Source organism: Oryctolagus cuniculus, chromosome 11 (genome assembly GCF_964237555.1).
Source record: "Oryctolagus cuniculus chromosome 11, mOryCun1.1, whole genome shotgun sequence".
In the NCBI taxonomy this organism is placed as follows: Eukaryota; Metazoa; Chordata; class Mammalia; order Lagomorpha; family Leporidae; genus Oryctolagus; species Oryctolagus cuniculus.
The window spans coordinates 29,177,398-29,195,372 of record NC_091442.1 but is presented as its reverse complement, the minus strand read 5'-3'; the positions used below and the strand labels follow the sequence as shown (position 1 = coordinate 29,195,372).

The window sequence follows — 17,975 nt, the reverse complement described above, 5'->3', positions numbered from 1 at the left end:
GTGACTGGCCCAGCCCTCAAATACCCCCTCTATTGTAGATGAAGGTTTGGGTTGTTTCCCGTCCACGGCTGTGGTAAGCAGTAGGGGGGTCAGAAGCAGGCCTGCAGGAGTCTTGCTGGACACAGGCTCTTGCTTCCGTTGTGTGCACACCCACCCTGCCGGCTCACAGCTTATCCGGATGCTCAGCTCAGGAGGCACTGCTGGTTTCCCAACGGGGATACACCGACCGTCCTGGTTCGCTAGGGCCGCACGGACAAAATACCCTAGACTGTGCAAGGCACACACGACAGACATTTATTTCTCACAGTTCTGAGGCTGGGAAATCCAAGATCAAGGTGCCAGCAGACCTGGTGTGCAGTGAGGGCTAGCTCTGTGCAGACACGCCCCTTCCCACCGCACCCTCGCACAGTGCAAGGGCAGGGGGCACTCCGTGGCGCCTCCTGTCAGGCCACCGATCACCTTCACGAGGGTCTCACTCATGGCCTGCCCGCCTCCCCACAGCCCCGCCTCCAAGGCCATCACCTTGGCTGGCTGCTGTCAGGGGACACTGTCAGACCACAGCACCAACTTACACTCCTCCGGAAACCTCCGAGTCTCATTTGCCGTATATTTCTGTTAACGTTTGATCTTGTCGGACTTACCCACGACAGGTTCTAAGTGGTATTTCTCCCCTGGATTTAATTACAATAATTAATATCGTAGCAATTAATAGCACTTAACTGATTGAAACATCATCTGCCCCCTCCCAAACTCTCCCTCCCCCACTCCGTGCTCCGGGAACACTCACCAGACCACTCTAATTATATCAGAGGCAGCGGGACTTTGATTTAGGGGATTTCAGAAAGTTCACAGGAAAAAAGAATTAAAAAGTATAAGTTTACTTTGGTGCAGAAAATTTTGGAATCTATGAATTTTTTCCCATAACAGGCATTTTCCATGAACTGTTAGCAGATCCTCCATATGCATGGATTTCAAATTTTTCTGCACCAAAATAAACATACCTTTTAACTCCATTTTCCATGAACTTTCAAAGCCCCCTTTATATTACTCAGTCACCAAGGCCTATCCCGACGCTTTGCACACAGTGCGTACAGAATAACTGACATGAAAGTCTAGTGGTCAGCATCACACATTGCCCATGTCCCCAGCCACCTGAAGGCCCCCACCATGTCATCCTCATCTTTGGCCTTGGACCTGGCACATGGGATGCCTTTAACGAGCAATGGCTGCTGAACCAATCTGGCTTCCCTGTCATTCTGGGCTTATGCCCCTGTCCCACCTCACCCAGCCTCAGGCCACTGAGCCTGGGCACACACACAACTGTGATCATATTGTTGCAACATCCCTGAGACTCTATTAATTATGTGTTGAGTGCAATTATTCTAGTAAAGCAGGTGGCAGATCTTGGCATCCCGGGCAGGGATGTGGTGATGTGGAAAATCTCACTTTAAATGGGGTCCCTGGCTCCAGTACCTAATCAGATGTGATTTGCGCACACGACTAACACCCAGCTCCAGGGCTCTCCTTCGCTTCCCGCCCGCCCCCCCCGGCCCTTCCCCCACCCAGCCTTGCAAACCAGCTGTAAATTGGGCCCACGAAGACATGAAATGGGGATTAAATGAGTTAGCACACGTAAGGGGTGAGCACAGTGCCTGATGCACAGAAGACGGGGTGGGGGTGGCGCTCCTGGTTACTGCTATTAGGGACAGCAGCAGTGGCATAGCGAGGAGGGCTCAGCCTGACCCTGCCCGGCACGAGTGGACCTCATGGCCTTGTGCAAGAGGGAAAGGACAGAAAATGGAGCACAGGGGAGCACGTGCCTGCTGCCCACCGACAGGTACCAGTTCCCACACAGCCCACGGAGCCTGGACCTCCCACCCCTGGTGGGGAGGGGGCGGTGTTTATTCTTGGCCATTACCTTCATGACAGGACGTGCATGAAGTGCGGGGCCTCAAGGCCTCCATTCCTAAGAGACCACAGACAGAACACGCTGCAGGGTTTGAATCTTGCCCAGCACGGGAATTCCCACCTGCTGCGAGGGCTCTGTCAGGGCCTCGGAAGGCTCCGGTGCAAGGAGACACAGCTGTCATATCGTCCCCTCTGGGATCGGAGCAACGGCTGAGCACTGCCCAGGAGCTGAGCAGTGGAGGAGCCTCCTGCGGCCCCTCCCCCTAAGACCCAGTCCAGTGCTGCTTGCACTTGGAGCCAGTCCAAGGGGAGGGATGTCAGCCACAGAGGCCAAGAAACCAAGTGACGGGTGCCTCATTGTCACATGGCACTGGTGCAGAACACGGAGGGCCCTGGGCGCAAAATCCTCCCAGCCCCTGTGGCTTGTTCAACGCTTTGTCCTTCAACTTACTTCTATAAAGAAACTGTAGAGAAAATAGGGCAGCTCATGGGCGAACGAGACGGCAGGGAGCGCCCCTGAAGCCCAGCCGGGCACGCAGGGTGGGGGGTGGGGTGCTGTGCACACGTGTAGGGGAGCAGTCCACAGTCAACAGCATTTTCCAAAGGAACAGGACACCGCCCTGCCTCGGGGGTACCTCCTAAGGAGACAGAAGCAGTGACTGCTCCGGCCCAGCAGCCCAGCCCAGGAAAGAAGGTACCCAGGGGCTGAGACCAGGGTACCCAAGGAGGGTCTATCCCCAGGCACGTAGGGGGCACTGGGACCGCCAGCCCCAGCGCACCACCTCCTCAAGGTGAGGTGTGTGCTCTCCCAAGCGTGGCAGCCAGCTGACTCCCCCCCCCCCCCCCGGCCCACGCGAGGACGCCCACCCTTCCTGTCTTAGGTTCTGGCTTCCTCTGACACCCAGGCTGGGAGGGGGACCCAGCTCTGTCTCCAGCATGCAGCTGAAAGCTGCATCCAAAGGCAAGACTACTGTGATCTGACCGTGCCAATTCACGGGCCAGTTTCTGCTCCTGCTTCAAGTGGCCATGGAGAGGACTTCAGGCTGACAATAGCTGACACGAGGACAGGGCTCAAGACAGGCCACGCCAGGCTTCTGGAAGCACAAGGCGAGAGCGCCGGGAGTCCCTCCGCTGGCTATGCACTTGCCGGAGGCACTTCCCGTGGCGCCTGACTGCCGGCCCTGCCCTCTGGCCACAGTCCTCGGGGCTGAGTGATACCTTCCAGCCGCCTACTTTTTCAGATTAAAACTGGCGTCTGCGTGAACTGCTCACTGCCCTACCCAACAGGGGAGCAGGGAGGGCTGGGCGAGGGCAGGCGGGGGTGATGCACAGGAATGCAGGCCGCTAGAGAAGGGGTCTCCCTGGTTTCACAGCTCAGGCTGCTGGGCCTGGAGCATGAGCTGAACAGCAGCTCAGAGGAAGAAGTCTTTAGGACCCTGCAGGCGAAACTGGCGGCCTGGGCAGGGCACCAAACCCCGCGGGCTGCCAGGCTGGCCGTGAGCGACAGTGACCCCCAACCCCGATATCTCTGCAGACACTGGCTCTTGTCCCCTGCAGAGCTCAGGAACACAGGTAGCTCCTGTGCCTGCCCCTTGTCCAGTGACGGCCACCTGCAGAGAACCCATGCACCCCAATGCATTTCTAGTATAAACATAGCCAATCTTCCCACCAGTGGGTGGGCAGGCTTCAGGCTGGGACCACAGATACCCACCTGGCCCCTGCGGGAGAACACCCCAGTCCCCATCCTGCACGGCTGGCCAGGTAGACACACCTCCCGCCCCCCAGTCCCCCGGTGCACAGGCAATCGAGGAGGAAGGAGGCCAAAGCGGGAGACCTGGCTCTGTCCCCAAAGGCGCGGCCAGGAGCTGCAGTCCCTCCAGACTTAGCAGTGGTCATAACAGGTGTCCAACTTAGAGCAACTCATCTCATCCTCACTACACACGAGGAGTCTATAAATACATATGTGTGTGCTAACCCCCATTTTACAGATGGGAATGAAGGCACAGAGAGGCTGATAGCTCACTCGGGGTCACGGAGCTCATGAGAGGCAGGGCAGCTGCAGGCCTGGCTGCCCGCCCTACAGAGCTGCACCCCGGCCCGTTGCACACTCTGCCTTTCATGCCCTCAGCTCTACCAAGCTGAGCAGGAGAGCGGGGGGAGCACTCAGTGGTCACTGGCTCTGGGCCAACCCCTGTCTGCTTTGCTTCAGAAAATCCCAGGAAAGCATGAGCCAGGTTCTCACGCTGTCCACGTGAGACCAGAGTCGGACCATCTGCCAAGGCCACCCAGCCCAGGGAGGGCTGCATCTGAGGCCCAGGCCTTGAGCTGAGCTCTGCTCACCAGGCGGCCCCTCCCTGACCCCAGAAGGGAGCTGAGAATGGAGACCAGAAGGGGGTGAAGTGGCTGGGGCAGGACTCACAGTGGCTTCTGGGCTGGGCCACTGGGGACAGGAGGTCTTATGAGGCCCCTCGACGCAGCACCCCTGCCCTCAGGTCTTCGGGCACCAGGACAGGGCGAGGGGCACTGCCAACCCCAGGAGCTGTCCAGCTGCACCTCCTGATCTGCACATTTGGGCAAATGAGCCTGGCAGGAGGCACCCCTCCCCAGCACATGGGGTGACAACCGGGATGCAGGTGAGCGGGTCTGGAGCAGGGGGGCCAGAGGAGTATCCAGAGAAGCCAAGGATGAAGAGGGACCCAGAGAAGGCACGATCCGGGACGGAAATGCTGTTTCCACATCTCCTGCCAGGCCTGCAGCCCCGCAGCTCCCCTTGGCCCAGCCCTGCAGCCCTGAGGAAGGGATGAAGGGCAGGCAGCATGCGGTGAGGGCTGAGCAGGTGTGCAGCAGGTGGTCCTGGGGCCATCAGTGAAGCAGGCGCCGCCGGTACAGCACAGCCAGCAGTGTGGCCATGAGTGCGCTGGCCACGGCTGCCCCAAACCACAAAGCCCAGGGCTCTGCCCAGACCCATTGCACAGTCTCGTCCGTGGGCTGTGGAGGCTGTTGGGTGGCGCTCAGCCCAGGTTTGCTTTCCAGGTCAGCGCTGGGACATTCTACCACGTGGAGCCCAAAAGTGCCCACCGACACGTACTCGTTCTCCTCTGGGCCGTGGCCGGGCTCGGGGAGCAGCGAGTTGCTGGGGCTGATGGCGAGATCCGCGGAGCAGCCCGAGAAAGGCTGGCTGTCCAGCCGGGAGGCCAGCACACCTGGCTTGCTCACCTCCGGCCCAGAGTGCAAGCTGCCAGAGCTGCCGTCTGGCCAGGGCTCACTGCCTCCTGTGGCACCTCTGGGTGCTGGAGCCACCGGGGTCCCCTGGGAAAGAAAGGAGAGCATTCAAGGAACCGGGGAGACAGGAAGAGAAGCTGGGTGGGGCGCCCCCTGCTGGGTGAGGGCATTAACCAGCAGCCTAACCTCTCAACTCCCGGGCCAGAGGGGATCTAATCCACGGTGGTGCAGGGCAGTGGGGGAGCCCTCCCGGGTCTGCAGTGAGCTCACCCCTGCTCCAGGAACCCACGGTGGGATGTGGGCCCACCCTCCATTAACATTTCTGCCTGGGCCTGAAGACCACAGAGCAGCCACAGCGTGTGTGGCCTGGCCATGTGTCCAAGGGTCCCGTGGATTGATTCCCCCAAGGGGACAGCAGCAGTGAGGGCTTGCAGGGGGCAGCTAAGGGGGGTTGCTGTGTCACAGAAGCTGCTCCAGACTGGATAGGCTAGGATGACCGCAAATAAGGCCTTGGTCATGCAGTGATAGGCTGGACTCCCTGGTGGGGCCTCCCACACCCTGCCCCTCACAGGTTCCTCATCTGTGCAATGGCCTTGCTAGGGGCTGGTGCTGTGGCGTAGCAGGTAAAGCTGGTGCCTACACTGCCAGCATCCCATATGGGTGCTGGTTTGAGTCCCAGCTACTGTACTTCCAACCCAGCTCCCCGTTAATGCACCTGGGAAAGCAGCAGACGATGACCCAAGTGCTTGGGCCCCTGCCAACCATGTGGGAGACCCAGAAGAAGCTCCTGGCTCCTGGCTTTGGCCTGGTGCAGCTCTGGCCACTGAGGCCATCTGAGGGGTGCACCAGCGGATGGAAGACCTTTCTCTCTTTCTCTCTGTAACTGACTTTCAAATAAATCAATAAATAAGTCTTTTAAGAGAGAAAGGAAAGAAAGAAAGGGCCTTACTGAGCTTACCTGGGGCTGAGAGCCCTAAAAGAATGAACGCACATGAACACAGCAGGTGACCCAGCATGCCTGAGCCCCCGCCCGAGGCAGCCACACTCAGGAGCTCCCCTGACTGTTATTCCTCCTCGGGTCTGGGTGAGGCCACAGACTGCACAGACAGACTGGGAAGGGTGCCAGGAGGGCCAGCTCTGCTGGGGCAGGGGTCCCACATCACTGCGAGGTGGGGTGAGACTCACCGCAGCCCTGGTGCTGCTCTTGACGGTGGGCGCCATGCCGGCAGGTGTTTTGGTGGGCGCCGTGCTGGCAGGTGTTTTGGTGGGCGCCGTGCTGGCAGGCACTTTGGGTGACACCGTGCCAGCACCTGTTGAGCTGATGGGCAGTTTGGATGGTGCTACACTGGGAAGCACGTTGGAGGACGTTGCACTGGGGGGCTTTGCGCTGGTGGGCAACTTGGAGGGCACCGTGCTGGTGAATGCGGAGCTGGCAGGCGCTGTGGGGGCTACTGTGTCCCCAGACATTGCGTTGCTGGGCACCCTGGAGGATGCTGCACTGGGGGGCACAGAGCTGGTGGGCACTGTGTCGCTGGAGCATACGGTGGCCTTTGCCTGGACACCAGCACCCTGTCCAGCAGCCAAGCCAGGGGGTGAGGAGGTGCCAGCGGATGAAACTGACGTGGCGGGTCCGGGCAAGCGGCTCGCCCTGGGAGTGGAACGGGCCAGAGGCTGGAAGGAGACGGACGGAGACACAGGTCCGCAGGGTGGCGCGGGGCTGGAGCCGGAGCCTGCAGGTGGCAAAGCAAAAGTGGAAACACAAACCCAAGGAACTGTTATCCCAAGGGCTGCAAAAGGGCCCCCTGCCCGAGCTCAGCATGCCTTCTGCAGCTGCAGGCCTTATGGTTGCAGCCACTGGCCTGAGTCCCAACAGCTGCCCTGCCCTTGACCTGTAGCCCCAGGTCTGCCCTGTCACAGGCATTAACTGTCCTTCCTCCTGGCAAGACCCAGGAGCCGCAAGGTTATCGTGAATTCTTCTCCCGCCCAGGACACCCCCTCTCACCTGCACCTGCTTTTCCCACCTTCTCCCTAGCCAGGTGGGACCTGGGACGCCCCTAGCACTGATGTCCCCCCGCCCCCAGGGCACATCCCAGTGGGACGATCCTGCATCAGGCCAGGGAGAGCAGGACGGCTCAGGCTGAAGTGGCACCAGAAGCTACCAGCCCCCAGGGGCCAGAAGATGTGGGGGCAGGGACAAAGTGCCCCAAGAGGAAGCGCAGTTTTATCAGGATCCTCCGTGGGATGCCGGGAACACACATGCCAGGCCCCAGGGCTGACAATCGGGTGATTCTTCTGTTTTTTAATTTTTATTTACTTGAAAGGTAGACAGAGACCTCGCATCCTCTGGTTCACTCCCCAAGTGCCCACTATGGCTGAGGCTGGCTAGGCCAGGCCAAAGCCAGACCTAAGAACTCCACTTAGGTTTCCCATGTGGGTGCAGGAACCCAGTTACTTGAGCCATCAGAGCTGCCTCCCAGGATCCGCACGCACAGGAAGCTGGCGTCGGAATCTGGAACCAGGACTCTAACCCAGGTACCCGGATGTGGGACACAGATGTCCTGTCAGGACAAACGTCTCCCTGGGGTGACTCCACTGGGCCTTCCTCCCAACAACAGTGGCACAGACTCTCTGGGGACACATGACCACAAATGTCCTAAAACCCAAGTGCATTTCCACCTCCACCCCAGACCCCACGGCACCTCCTGAAAGGCATCCCGGGAAAGCTGACATGGCAAAGTGCAAGGCAGGTGCTGTGAACAGGTTGGGGGTAGCTGCAGGAGGGGGCACTAAGCTGGCATCTCCCAGCCTTTAGCTGCTCGGTGCCTCCCAGGGGCCCTGAGAGCTGGCCAGGCACCAGCATCCCGTGGAACACACTCTGGGAGGCAGTGGAGAGGTGTGGGCCTGGGAGGTCGCGGCGGACGGCTCCACGTTCCTGAGGGGCAGCACTGAGGTCTGGCGTGGGGCCAGGCCCCAGCTGATGATTTGCTGGGAACTGACAACACTTACGGGGTAGGGCAGTGTCCAAGTGAGCTCTGCTGCCAACAGTCGGCCCAGCCCTGGCCATCCCACCCTTTGACAGGGGGCAGAAATGGACCTAATTCTCTTCCCCCACCTGGGCAGCAATGTACTGCAACATCTGCCCAGCCAGTGACCATGCCCCCAGCCAGCGACCACATCCTAGCCAGTGACCACGTCCCCATCCACTGGCTAAGGAGCCTCTGCTCCCTTTATTCCCACTTTGTCTCTGGTCCAGGAGGACAGAGGAGTCATTCTGACCCTGACGCTGACCCTCTCACCCTCTCGGGGAGGCCAGTGAGACCTTGTAACGCCACATTCCATGCATACCTGCTGTGTGGATGCTGGCCAAGTCTGTGTCCTGCTCCTGAGGCCTGCTGGGGCTTGGAGGGCCGAGGGCTGCTGGGTCAGAGGAGGAGGGCTCCAGGGGAACGCTGGGTGTCCTCAGGAGGACCCCAGAGCTGGGTGTGTGTGGCGTTTGCTCTGAACCCTGAAAGAGGGAAAATCAGCAGCTGCGTCCCCTGAGAGCTGGCAGAGAGCGCCTCACGCTCCGGGGACCCCCGCTACCGAAGGGCTCAGCCACCGCACAGAGCCCGGGAGCCAAGGAGACGCAGCCGGACCCCGTGTCCATGGGCAACCTTGCCTTGACCTCACAGAAGACACGCATCAACCCAAGGGCAGTCCCTGTCCACCTGTGGCCCCGGGGATGGGTCCCCCTCTCTGCAGCCACGCACAGACCCCTTCTTAGCCTCCAGGTCTCCTGGGTGCCCGCTGCCCACTCCTGACCTCTCAGTAGACACAGTCTTCTCTCCCCTGGACTTGATCTTCCTGGCAATCACTGCAGCTCGCTGTCTGCTCCCTCGTCCCACCCTCCCCATCAGCTGGTCAAGCCCCAGCTTCCTCCCCCAGCTCCGCATCTCATACTGGCCACCGCGGAGCCCTCTGAGCGGTGGCCTCCAAGCCAGCTGGAGGCAGAGGGCTGTGGGCAGCAACACGCTGAAGGCCTGGCCAGCCGCCTGAGGTGGGTCTGAGGCAGCCCCCCTTCTTGTAAGGGCCTGAGAGGGTAGAAGCGGGCAGACAGGAACACAAAAGCAGGTAGGCGGGCGGTGAGGACGCACCTCTCCCAGGGACTTGGGAGGCTGGGTGTCCTGGACAGGCAAGGGGTAACTTGGCTCCTCTCTGTGGCCAGCGTGGGGGATGCTGGGGTTTGCAGCAGGTGCAGAGGCCCCAGGAACCTCGGCAGGAAGTGATGGCGCCTCCTGTGGTGCCCCGCGAGGGGCTCCCGGGTGGGATGCAGCCCCTGGAGGACAAAAATACAGTGATATCAGGAAGGAATGGGGGGCTCCCTGTAATGGAGACACCTGGCAGCTCTTGGGCCCCCAACCCCCTCCATAGTTCAAGGCTGTCCCAATGTAGGGTGCAGTTCTGGGAGGCCACTGGGGGGAGGCAGGAGTAGCAGGCAGAGGGGAGCTGGAGAGGCCAAAGATAGGTAGCAAGGGGGGAGGCGAAGTTGGGGGGGCTGCTACCACTCACAGACCCCTGCCCCGCCCATCCCTGGCCCTGCAGCAGCTGTCCATGCTCAGGGAATCACTGCAAATCTCCACCAATGAAGAAACTCACAAGGAAGGAGGCAGGGACGGAGAAAGAAAAGCCAGTGTGGGGCATCCCGGAGCTGGAAACCTGACTGGGGTCTCCGAGGCTGCCCAGGCCTGAAGTACAAGGAGTCTTAAGACGGACACGGAGGGCCCGTGTTTGCCTCGCAGTTAACACCTGCGCCTGAGTGCCTGCAGTGCCAGCTCCACTCCTGACTCCAGCTCCCTGCTGGCACACACCCTGGGAGGCAGCAGGTGATGGCTCGAGTAATCGGACTCCCACCATAGCATGCACGACTTGGGCTGCAAGTCTAACTTCTAGCTTTGTCCTAGATCAGCCCTAGCTGTTGTGGGCATTTGGTGGGTGAACCAGCAAATGGGAGCTGTGTATGTGTGTGCCTCTCAAAATAAATTAAAAAACCGCCGGCGCCGCGGCTCACTAGGCTAATCCTCCGCCTTGCGGCGCCGGCACACCGAGTTCTAGTTCCGGTCGAGGCGCCGGATTCTGTCCCAGTTGCCCCTCTTCCAGGCCAGCTCTCTGCTGTGGCCAGGGAGTGCAGTGGAGGATGGCCCAAGTGCTTGGGCCCTGCACCCCATGGGAGACCAGGATAAGTACCTGGCTCCTGCCATCGGATCAGCGCGGTGCGCCAGCCGCAGCGCGCCAGCCGCGTCGGCCATTGGAGGGTGAACCAACGGCAAAGGAAGACCTTTCTCTCTGTCTCTCTCTCTCACTGTCCACTCCGCCTGGCAAAATAAATAAATAAATTAATTAATTAAAAAACCTCACAGAAACGCATGTTATGGGAGCCAGCACTGTGGCATAGTGGGTAAAGTCACTGCATCCCATCTGGCCACTGGTTCGAGTCCTGGCTGCTGCTCCACTTCTGATTCAGGTCCCTGCTAATGCGCCTGGGAAGGTAGCAGAGAATGGCCCCAGTGCTTGGGCCCCTGAACCCATATGGGAGACCTGGAAGAAGCTCCTGGCTCCTGGTTTCAGTCTGGCCCTGCTCTGGCCATTGATGGCATTTGGGAAATGAACCAGCAGATGGAAGATCTCTCTCTCTCTCTGTCTCTCCCTTTCCCTCTGTAACTCTGCCTTTCAAAAGAAAAAAGAGAGAGAAAGAAAGAAAACAAAAGAGAGAAAGAAGGAAGGAAAGAAAAAATAAAAAAGAAAAGAGAGGGAGGGAAGGAGGGAGGGAGGGAGGAAGGAAGAAAGAAATGCATGCTATAAAAACTGCATGGATTTAATTTTTTTTGGGGGGGCACCAAGATAAACGTGTCTTTCAAACTGTTCTTTCCACGAGCTTCCTGAAGTCCCTTGGTATGAACAAGGCTGGTTCCCTCCCTCCCCCAGGCCCTCTCCTCTCCTGACCATGCCAAATGCCCCCAGCACCAGGGCCAGGAAGGGGCAGCGGAAGGGAGCTGAGAGGTAACGGAGCAGCCTGGGGTGAGGGCTAGAAGGCTTCCAGGGGGAGCAGGAGGAGGGGAAGTAAAGTGGAGAGAGGGAGGGCGGACACGTGGGTGTGGAGAGGAAGGAACCCGGAGGCCAGAAGCAGGCAGCAGGCAAAGAACACAGCCCGACAAATCAGAGGAGTCGGCCCCTTCGACACGCACCGTCCCGCAGAATCTGCCCAGTGCAGAAACTGCCATCAGCCCCATCTTACAGAGGGAAAGCCCAAGGCTCAGCCAGGCTCCACACTCGGGTTCACCCACAGATGGCAGGAGACGGGTGGGAGGGTGAGGACAAAGGCAGGAGGTACCAAGGAGGGAGAGGCGAGGGTAGAGAAGGCAGAGGAAGCAGGCAGGGTCTCGGGGCCAGGGCAGGACGCTCACGAGGCAGGTGGCGCTGATATTCGCCAGCCACTTGGTCAGCGAGCTCCGGCAGCTCGCAGGCCCTCAGGCCCCGGATGAAGGAATCCACCCAGCCGGTCCGCCGCTGCAGGCTGTTGAACAGGTCCCAGAGGGTGTCTCGGTTGCCCAGGCGCGTGTAGGAGGCCCGCAGCCGATCCTGGAAGACACAGCCCCGGAGTCGTGCTCAAGCCAGTTGTCGCTGGCTGCCTCTTCACCCAGCATGTGACAACTGCAGAGAGGGGCACCGAGAGACCCCAGTGGGGAGCAGCCATTGGACACTGGACCCTGGCCCAGGACAAAGCCAGGATCAGGGCCCTAGAACAGAATGAGGAAGAGCCATGAGCAGCAGCCAATAGCCAACGACCAACTGCAGCTGCCGGGAAGTGGACTCTGAGTGTCCTGTAATTAGCTCTCCTTTGCTGATGAGAAGCAAAATGTATTGCCTGCAAAAGCCCTGGGACCAGAAACCCCCCCCAGAGCAAAATGAAAACAAGCCACAAAACAGAAGCAAAACACAGAAAACGGTTGCTAAGCGATAAGGGATCTTCAAGATGCAACATACAAGAGGAAGGGGTCAAACCCCATCAGCCCTGAGACGCCTGAAGACAGGAGACCCCGAAAGAGAGCGCAGGGCTCCCATTGGAGACAGCAGCTGAAATGGGGAGGGGCGTTTTTCTCTGTGCTGGGTGCGGTTGGAACCATGGGGGCCCGTGGGGCAGGGTCCTGGGACGAGGAGAATGGAATCAAATCTGGGCAGGACAAGGACTAGAGGAAGGGAAGAGAGGGCTCCGAAGAACAGTGGGACCGGAGCCAGCCGAAGCACTACACGAAATCAAACACAAGAGGGAGCCGGGGAGGCTGGCAAAGCCAACCCCACCACACAGTGCGCCAAGTAGCAGGGACAAGAGGCGGCATACAGGGCCTGGGAAAAGTTTGCAGAAACATCAGAAAGACAAGTGTATGTAGGTGCAGGAAGGTTTGGAATCCACATGTGGGCGGTTTCCGAATATGCGTTTCCTAGGAATTTTTTGAAGACCCCTGGTCCACGAGGGGCAAGGAAGGAGCTGGCCCTGGCTGGGGTGAACCGGCGGGGGCTGGGCTCACCTGGTCATTTGCCGTAAGGCAGGGCAGGTAAGGCAGGATCTCTAGAACATCCACACGGCAGAAGCTGCTGTGGTGGTGGCAGATGTACTTGTAGGTCTTGTCCTCAGCAAACGTCATCGCCGCTCAAGTTCTGCAGACGGGGCCCTGGACTCGGCGAGCGCTATGGCCGAGCGCGATGGACTGAGAGACGGGGAAGACTGGAAGAGAGCAGAAGGCAAGGCCACGGGGCTGGGAGGGGCGGGGCAAAGGCATTTCTTTCCTGCTCAGCCTGCTGGAATTCTGCTTTTATCTTTCATCTTCAATTTCTTTCTTTCTTTTTTTTTATTTATTTGAAAGTCAGAGTTACACAGAGAGAGGAGAGACAGAGAGAGAGGTCTTCCATCCGCTGGTTCACTTCCCAAATGCCTTCAATGGCCAGAGTTGGGCCAGTCTGAAACCAGGAGCCAGGAGCTTCTTCCGGGTCTCCTACGTGGGTGCAAGGCCCCAAGGACTTGGGCCATCTTCTGCTGCTTTTCCAGGTCATAGCACAGAGCTAGACTGGAAGTGGAGCAGCCGGGACTAGAACCAGCGCCCATATGAGGTGCTGGCACTGCAGGCAGCGGCCTAACCTGCTACGCCACAGCACTGGCCCCTCAATTTCTTTAAATGTCCTAATTGCCTGGATCCTAGGGGCTCTCAAAGAATTTGCTCAACAATGAACTGAAGACCAAAAGGAGATGCAGGTGATGCAGGGCCCATGTCTGTCCTGTAGCTTGGTCGGTGCTGGAGCCTGTGCCCCTAGCACATGGAGGGGGTCTGCCTGTGCCCCTAGCACATGGAAGGGGGTCTGCCTGTACCCCCAGCACATGGGGGACGGGGCCCTGTCCATGACCCTGGCTCCCAAGTCTGTGAGTTGCTCCCAGCTCTAAGGCCCTTAGAACAATAGCAATAACTCCCCATCTTGAAGTACTGCTTCTTTGGGGTAGGTTGGGGGTGATGGTGGTGGAGGCCAATCTGATAGCAATAGGATCATCTAACTTTAAAGATGGAGAAAACGAGGTACCAAGAAGCCCAGGGGCTGCTGGACGTGGAAGAGCAAAGAGCCGGGACCCTCAGCACCAGGTTCTTTCCGGAACACAACTGTGGGCCGTGGCTGTAGCGTGCCGCGTGCCCATGCTTCCAGGGAGACTGCACCCCACCGCCCTGAGCTCGTGGGGGGACCCGGGACCCAGCATGCACCTCTTCCAAGATTCTTCCTCACCTTCAAATGGCTCCGCGAGCTTACTTTGACAGTCATCACTTGGCCCCACATGCTCACAGTTTTTAAAGTGCTTCTAATACAAGCCATTGCTTCAGCGGCTCTTAGCACAAGTCACACTCAGTGTTTGCTGGTTTCCTATTTGCCTCTCCCACCAGGAAGTGCTGCAGGGAGTAAGACAAACAGCCTGGGGCCGTTGCTGTGGCCCACGGGTTAAGCCAAAGCCTGCATCCCAGAGGAGCATGGTTGAGTCCCGGCTGCTCCACTTCTGATCCAGCTCCTTGCTAATGGACCTGGGAAAGCAGCAGAAGATGGGCCTAGTGCTTGGGCCCCTGCACTCAATGTGGGAGACTTGGCTAGACTTCAGGTTCCTGGCTTCAGTCTGGCCCAGCCCTGGCAGCTACGACCATTTGGGTGAGTGAAGCAGTGGATGGAAGATCTCTCTCTCTCTCTCTCTCTCTCTCTGTAACTCTGCCTTTCAAATAAATAAATAAATCTTTAAAAACAAATAGTTATGAAGGGGCAAAGATCAAGGTCAAGGAGGTTGGAAGGGGTCACTCACATAGGGCATTGTAGGAAAGACTGGGTTTTACTTGGAGTGAAACGGGGAACTGTTGGAAGGTCCTAGTGGGAAAGAAGAGATTGGATTTATGTTAAAGACTTCTCCAGGGGTGGGTGTTGTGGCGCAGTGGGTTAAGCCACAGCTTTCAATTACAGAGCAGAGCGTGGGTTTGAGTCCAGCTGTTCTACCTCTGATCCAGCTTCCTGCTAATGCACTTAGGAAGACACCAGATGACGGCTTAAGCACTTGAGTTCCTACCACCCACATGGGAGAGCAGGATAGAGTTCCTGGCTCCTGGCTCCAGCCTCACCCAGAGCTGGCTATTGTGGGGCCATCGGAGGAGTGGGCCAGCAGATGGAAGATCTCTCTCTGTCACTATGCCTTTCAGATAAATGTTAAAAAAGAAAAGACCTCTTTGGCAGTTGTGAGGGCTGTGGAGGGGCCAGATGAAGGCAGGCAGATGAACCGGGAGGCTTCAGCCGGGGAGACACGATGGGTTATGGCCATGGCGGCAACCACAGAGGTGGCAAGAGGTGGCTGCATTCCTGGTGTTCCGTGGATATAGGAGGTGGAGGAGAAGCAAGGGTGGCTCCTTGGCTGGTGAGGAATGAAAGGCGCCAGTGAGAGGGCCAGAGGGGCTGAGGGAAAGGCAGTAGGGAGAGCGCCCCGCGGAGCTCAGCTGGGAACAAGGGCAGCGTGGGGTGCGGTGGGCTGCTTTGGCACAGTGGTCAGCATGCAGCTTGGGACGCACACAGCCCATGTGCAGCGCCTGGTCTGAGCCCCAGCTCTGCTCCCACATCCAGCTTCCCGCTGAGGCGCACCCAGCGAGGCAGCAGGCGACACCACGCTAGGGTCCCTGCCACCCACATGGGAGACCCAGTTAGAGTTCCTGGCTTTAGGCTGGCCCTGCTGTTGTGGGTACTTGGGGAGTGGACCAGCAGACAGAAGACCTTTCTCTGTCTCTGTCTCTCTGCCTTTCCAATAAGTGAAAATAAAAATAAATGGGTGGGAAGGAGATGGGGAGAGGAGACGAGTAAGTGGATGTCAGCCATGCGTGAGACCTGTTGCTGCTGGGCCAAGAGCCACCTGACAGCTGCTGAGGCCGCCGGAGCCGGAGCAGCGGCCTCCCGCTACGTTCCTGGTGGGGCAGGTGCCGGTGCTGGCTCAGGAGCACCAGGGAGCAGAGCCAGTCCTCTGAGCCTTCAGGAGGTGAGCAAAGCACAGCTTCGTGAAGGTTAGTGGCCGTCCTTTTCCTTGCTTCCCCGTGTGCCCGGGGAAGGCACCGGGAGGCAGTCAGGTGAGGCACTCTGCACAGGTGTGTGGGAGGGGGCGGGGAGGGGTGATGTGGCCCAACCGGAAGGAAAGGAGGCTCACATCATTCCGCTGTGTTGCTGGCCCACTACGCACCTTCACGTCCTAGGACTCTTCCACAGAAGCATTGCACAACCCCAGGACCGGGTTTAGTGATACTAAGCGTGCAGCTGACTAGGAGCCTTGGCAGAATTTGATCCCAGGACTTGCTGTCTCACTGCACCTGCAGGGCAGGGAGACCCCTGCCTTCAAGCCCAGGAAAGGGCCAAGCTCCCTGCCCCGAGAGGACAGCCTGGGGGAGGCAACAGCTCACCACCGGCGTGCTCAGAGATGGAAATCCTTCAGACAGGGCCTGGACGACCTGGCTGGCCCGGCTGTTTCTGAGGCCCCGCAGCTTTCTCCCCCGGATGCTTTTGCTTTGTTTTACTGTGTTTCGTTTTCCTCCTTTACCTGGTACCTTCTTCCTGTATCAAAGACCAGGAGGAGGCAGTGGCGTGTCCTTGAACGCGCGGCCAAACTTCTGACCTGAGCGGCGCAGAGGCACTGAGCCGGTGCCAAAAAGAGCGAGCCACCTTCCCGGGTAGGGGCTGGCCCGCGGCCTGGGATCGCGTTCCCAGGCGCGGCCCAGGGCTGCTCCGAGCGGGTGTCACCGCCGGGAACCGTGCAGACCCAGGGAAAGGCGGCCGCCACCGGTCGGCGCAGCCGGGCTGGGCCTCGCCCGAGGGTCACCCTGGGCCTGCGGAGGGCGGGCGGGGCTCGGCGGCCCCGGCTCCGGCTCCTTCCGGTCCAACCTCCCTCAAAGCCTGAGCAGCCGCCCCGCGTCCTCTGCTCCTCTGCCCGCGAACTGCGTGAGGTGCGTGGAGCCCAACGTGTCCCAAACCCAGTGTCGCGCGCGCTCCCTGTCCCCTTGCAGGCCCCCGCGGGCCTCAGGCCCAGGGCGCGGCGCGGCGCCCGTTGGACTCCGAGTCGCGCTCGGCTTCTGCCACCGCAGCCCACCTGCCCGAAAGGCGTCGGTCTGCGCTGGCCCGACAGCGCCGGGGATGCCGCGGTCGGCGATCTTACCTCGGGCAGCGGCTACACGGCGAGCAGCTGACTGCCGCCGCCAGCAGTGAACCATGAGAAGTGGGCTGGGGCGGGCCTGGCCCGAGAGCGCGCCTTGGCCGGCCCCGGGGCGGGGCTGCGCGGCCAGCGTGGGCGGCTGCGCGGCGGGGCGGTCGCTCAGCCTGCCATTGCGGGCCCGGGCGCGCGGGAGACCGGCCTCGCGGGCTGCGCTGGATCACTGCGCCCGGCGCGGGGGAGTGGGTGCCTTTCTTCTCTTATTCGTCTGGAACAACTTACCGGGGACTCCCCCGGCGGGCTGGGACTGCCTCCCCCGCACTTTCCGAGCGAGGAAGTGTCCCTCTGGGGAGGGTCCTCCTGTGTCTCCAGCACCAGGCTTGGCGCACAGTTGGTGCTCAGTAAGCGGCGGGTGCTGTGCAAAGGCCCAGTGGCGCCAGTGTCTGGTGAGGTGACCCAGCGTAGCAGGGTAGCGCCGACTGGGTAGCCGGAGGCCCGGCAGGTGCGTGGGCCGTGAGTGCCCCGCCGCGGTGCCCGAGACTACCCAGTGCCCACTGCATCCCAGGTCCCTGGCGTATAGCCTCATACTTACCCTCACGATAATCAGGCACAATAGCCTTATTCTCCCTGTTTTAAAGGGAGGTTAGAAGATTTGGGGAAACGATCAACAGTTCTTAGGAAAGTTAAAGCTAGGCGAACTCTGATCCAGCACCTCCACTCCGGAGTATACATCTACCTGGAAACGCACACTAGGAAGTGTTCCTGTTGACTTTATTCCTAATAGGCAAACTCGGGAATCAACTCAAACGGCCATCCGGAGGCGCTTGGAGAGACAAACTGGACTACACACACTGTGGAACAGTATACAGCAGAGAGAAGAACCAAGAGATTTTTAGAAGATTTATTTATTTATCTGAAAGGCAGAGCTACAGAGATTTTTTTTCAGTTTTTTTTTTTAATTTATTTGACAAGTAGAAATATGAACAGTGAAAGAGACAGAGAAGAAGGTCTTCCTTCCGCTGGTTCACTCCCCATATGGCCGCAACAGCCAGAGCTACCCCGATCCGAGCCTGGTGGTTCCTTCTGGTGTCCTATGCGGGTGCAGGGCCCAGGCACT

At 59.3% G+C, this 17,975-nt stretch overlaps 1 protein-coding gene across 4 annotated transcripts; it reads right to left on the bottom strand.

Moving 5' to 3' along the window:
- Window positions 1-271: 271 nt before the first annotated feature.
- On the bottom strand, window positions 272-17,020 carry MAVS (mitochondrial antiviral signaling protein). 4 transcript variants are annotated; one of them, XM_051845264.2, is made up of 9 exons: window positions 16,865-17,009; window positions 15,899-16,025; window positions 14,903-15,088; window positions 12,693-12,889; window positions 11,571-11,745; window positions 9,264-9,445; window positions 8,476-8,635; window positions 6,316-6,860; window positions 272-5,217 (listed from the first exon to the last, which is right to left on the bottom strand). In XM_051845264.2, the coding sequence occupies exons 4-9, from the start codon at window positions 12,807-12,809 to the stop codon at window positions 4,771-4,773; spliced, it is 1,626 nt and encodes a 541-aa protein (XP_051701224.1). In that variant the 5' UTR covers window positions 12,810-12,889; window positions 14,903-15,088; window positions 15,899-16,025; window positions 16,865-17,009; the 3' UTR covers window positions 272-4,770. The 4 variants fall into 4 exon arrangements, with proteins under 4 accessions (XP_051701224.1, XP_008254486.1, XP_008254484.1 ...); XM_008256264.4 differs by lacking the exons at window positions 14,903-15,088; window positions 15,899-16,025 and adding an exon at window positions 14,492-14,553 and having other exon boundaries at window positions 16,865-17,011; XM_008256262.4 differs by lacking the exon at window positions 15,899-16,025.
- Between the last annotated feature and the right edge of the window lie 955 nt (window positions 17,021-17,975).

Bases quoted from the DNA above. Each gene is read 5' to 3' on its own strand.
- MAVS (XM_002710888.5), bottom strand. From the start codon at position 12,809: ATGACGTTTGCTGAGGACAAGACCTACAAGTACATCTGCCACCACCAC. The intron at 9,446-11,570 runs GTGAGCGTCCTG...TTTGTCCTCCAG, and splicing joins ATATCAGCGCCACCTGCCTC to GGGCTGCATCCCACCCGGGA. The intron at 8,636-9,263 runs GTGCGTCCTCAC...TCCCTCTTTCAG, and splicing joins CTCCCAAGTCCCTGGGAGAG to GGTTCAGAGCAAACGCCACA.